The 3,055-nt window shown below is 65.3% G+C and overlaps 1 protein-coding gene across 1 annotated transcript in view; it reads right to left on the bottom strand.

The window, feature by feature from the left end:
• Positions 1-702: 702 nt before the first annotated feature.
• GABRD (gamma-aminobutyric acid (GABA) A receptor, delta) overlaps positions 703-3,055 on the bottom strand; it is a 10,627-nt gene continuing 8,274 nt past the window's right edge. Inside the window, exons 7-9 of the mRNA XM_008588863.1 lie at positions 2,118-2,273; positions 1,660-1,871; positions 703-1,385 (exon numbers count right to left, since the gene is read on the bottom strand). Of these exons, the coding sequence (XP_008587085.1) occupies positions 1,089-1,385; positions 1,660-1,871; positions 2,118-2,273 (665 nt within the window). The 3' untranslated portion in view covers positions 703-1,088. The remainder of the gene's footprint in view (positions 1,386-1,659; positions 1,872-2,117; positions 2,274-3,055) is intronic.

The following is a 3,055-nucleotide window of genomic DNA, read 5'->3' on the forward strand; positions in this document are numbered from 1 at the left end:
TCCTCGGCTGCTGAGTCCATGATGGCAGGTGGGGAAGATCTGTGGGGTCCTCGTGGGGCCTTGGGTGGCCTCTGAGTTCCTCTCACCATGTCCGGGAGGGCACTGCAGTGGCACCCTGGCCTGGGGGACCCACCAAGGGACCAAGAGGGGGGAGATTGCTTGAGCTCCCCTCAGCCCCCTCAGGCCCCTGCAACTCTGCCCTCCCCTGCTGTCCCTGGATGTGGCCGCATGGCTAATCTTCCGGGACACAGCCCAGAGCCCCTCTGTCCCCGAGTACCTGTGTCTGAGTTTCTGTCTCCGGGATTTCAGGAAGGCGTTGCAAAAGCATACGGCTTTGTCTCAGCCAGCCCTAAGCTCGCCACCCCTCCCCCGAGGGCTTGGGCCCGGGGACCCACTGCCCCACTTGAGGAAACAGCCACATCGTAGCCCAGTGATACGGATGAGACCAAACGCATGGAGTCGGTGTCACTGGCGCAAGCTCTTCTTCCCGAAACTCTCCCCTCTGAGGGAGGACAGTCTCCTTCCCCTCTGAGGGAGGACAGTCTCCTGACCCTACTGGCCCCTCACCCCTGAGCAAGGTGCATGTTCAACCCCAAGTGTCCTGCAGGCTTCCACAGACTGTCCCCACCCAAATCCCGCCCATCAAGCCCGTGGCGGCTGGGGTGGGCTCAGGTGCCAGGAGAGGAGGCTGCAGCAACAGGCGTGTAACCGGCCACCGAGGCCAAGGCTTTATTTCATGCTGGGGCCAAAGAGGCCTCACGGATGCCCTCCTCCACCATTTCACCAGGACAGACGGCCTCTGCGAGCTCCCACCTCCTCCCACTCTCCCATCCCAACCCCACAGAGCAAAGGCCCAGAAACCAGGATCACTCTCTAAGCCCAAGATTTCACAGCCCCCAAGCCTGGTGCCAGCCTGGCTCGGCCTTGGGCTCAGGTGGCTCTGTGGGCAGCCCGTGCGCTCCCTGGTCTGCTTGGTCTAGGGTGCGAGGCTGGGGTCAAGGCTCAGGGAGGCGAGGCTTCCTCTCGCTGTGGACAGACCACCCCGAGGCTCTTTCTCCCAGGAGTTCCCAGGGCCCCGCGTCCGGCGCTCACATGGTGTACGCTGCCCAGTAGATGACATTGACGGCCGCGAACGCCGCAGGGAACACGGCGCGGGCGTAGATGTCGATGGTGTCCGCATCGATGGGCTTGAACCGAGCGCGGATGCCCCCCTGGCCCCCCGAGTGGGGCCCCCGCTCCTTCGTCTCCCCGGTCTCCACCTCCACCGACCTGTAGGAGCCCATGAGGTTCCCGGAAACACGGCACTGCCGGCGGGAGACAGCCAGCTCCTGGGTGACGCCGGCGGCCGAGAGGGAGAAGAGGACGATAGCGTTCCTCACGTCCATCTGCAGGGGCAGGGGCACGGCTGAGGGGCTCGCCGCAGCTCCCAGGGCCCCCGATGACCAAGACTCCCATGCAGGACCCCGCCCAGGCCAGCAATGTCCCTCTCCATGATCAGGCCGGGGCTGAGGAGGCCAGACCTGTCCCCCTGGGGCCTGGGGGCCTCAAGTGGCCCCCAGAACCAGCCAGCAGAGGGCCCTGGCAGCTGCCCCCTCCCTGTGGCAGTCAGGGTCTGTCCTTGCTTCTGGGCCCGGAGGGACACCCGCCCACCAGCCTCACCTCTGCCCTTGGCTTCGCAACCTTGACCTTGGCCTTCTGCTTCCTCCTGTAATCCGCGTTGAAGTGGGCGAAGGCATATTCCACCAGGGCCGCGAACACGAAGACATAGCAGATCCAGAAGTACACGTCCAGTGCCTTGATGGCCGACGCCCGTGGCAGGGAGGAGCGGGCGCTGACCATGAGCGTGGTCATTGTCAGCACTGTGGTGATGCCTGGGGCAGGGGAGGTGCCACCGTCAGAGCCTCCAGCCTCAGGGGGCCTGCGTCCCAGAGGACGGAGAGGACGGAGAGCCCGCTGGCCCCCACCCCACCCGGCTGAAGTTCGGACTCCTCTGCCCCAGGACATGTGGCACGGGGGGCCGGAGGGCAGGGGCTGGGCTCACGAGTAGCAGGGCCAGGGTCCAGCTCCCATCACCACCACCACCAGCCCTGTCGGAGGAGACGTGAGGGTCCCCGTACCTAGAGACACCCTGGCAGGAACCGCGGCCTGACTGATCCAGAAGGAGACCCAGGACATGGCGACCAGGAGGACGGATGGCATGTATGACTGGATGATGTGGACCCCCCGGTTCCTCCGAAGGTGGAAGTGCAGGCTGAGCCGCGGGCACGGGCCAGCTGCCGGGGAGCCACTGTCAGAACGCCGTCCCCGCCCGGGCCCCCAGCCCGGACTCCGGGGGCAGGAGACCGTGGCAGGCACTTTGGCCACCGTGAAGCTCAGGAGGGAGACCCTAGACCCCAGCCTTCCCCACCCTCCCCTCACTGCCCTAGGTCTGGCCGTAGGAGAGGCTGGCTCTGCTGCAGGGTCCCCCAGAGAAAGGAGAAGAGAAAGAATCCAACGTGGCTGCTGGCCGCAAGCTTGCCAGACTGACCCCGAGGACGCTCCCAGCCAGAGGCAGGGCTCACCTCCTCTGCTAACCCAGAGCTGGGCCTGCTGGAGTAGGACGGGGCAGGAGGGGCCAGAGGACAAGGTGGCCAGGGAGGCTTGGCCCCTGAGCCCTGCAGTGCTGGAGCCGAGAGGGCCCCACACCCTCAGCTTCCCCTAAACCTAGAGCGCTGGGAAGGGGGGAAGGACCGAGGCATAAGAACTGGAGAACTGGACCCCAGTGGGCAAGCTCCTAAGTCAGCGGATTCCCAGCTGTGTCCTCAGGGGCCCTCAGAGGCAGCTGGTGGCTCAGTTAAAAAGCATCAGAAACCCATGGGCCGGCCCGTGGCTCACTCGGGAGAGTGTGGTGCTGATAACACCAAGGCCACGGGTGTGGCTCAGTTAAAAAGCATCAGAAACCCATGGGCCGGCCCGTGGCTCACTCGGGAGAGTGCGGTGCTGATAACACCAAGGCCACGGGTTCGGATCCCATATAGGGATGGCCGGTTGCTCACTGGGTGGGCGTGGTGCTGAC

This window comes from Galeopterus variegatus, unplaced genomic scaffold, assembly GCF_000696425.1.
Source record: "Galeopterus variegatus unplaced genomic scaffold, G_variegatus-3.0.2 Scaffold5075, whole genome shotgun sequence".
Classification (NCBI taxonomy): domain Eukaryota; kingdom Metazoa; phylum Chordata; class Mammalia; order Dermoptera; family Cynocephalidae; genus Galeopterus; species Galeopterus variegatus.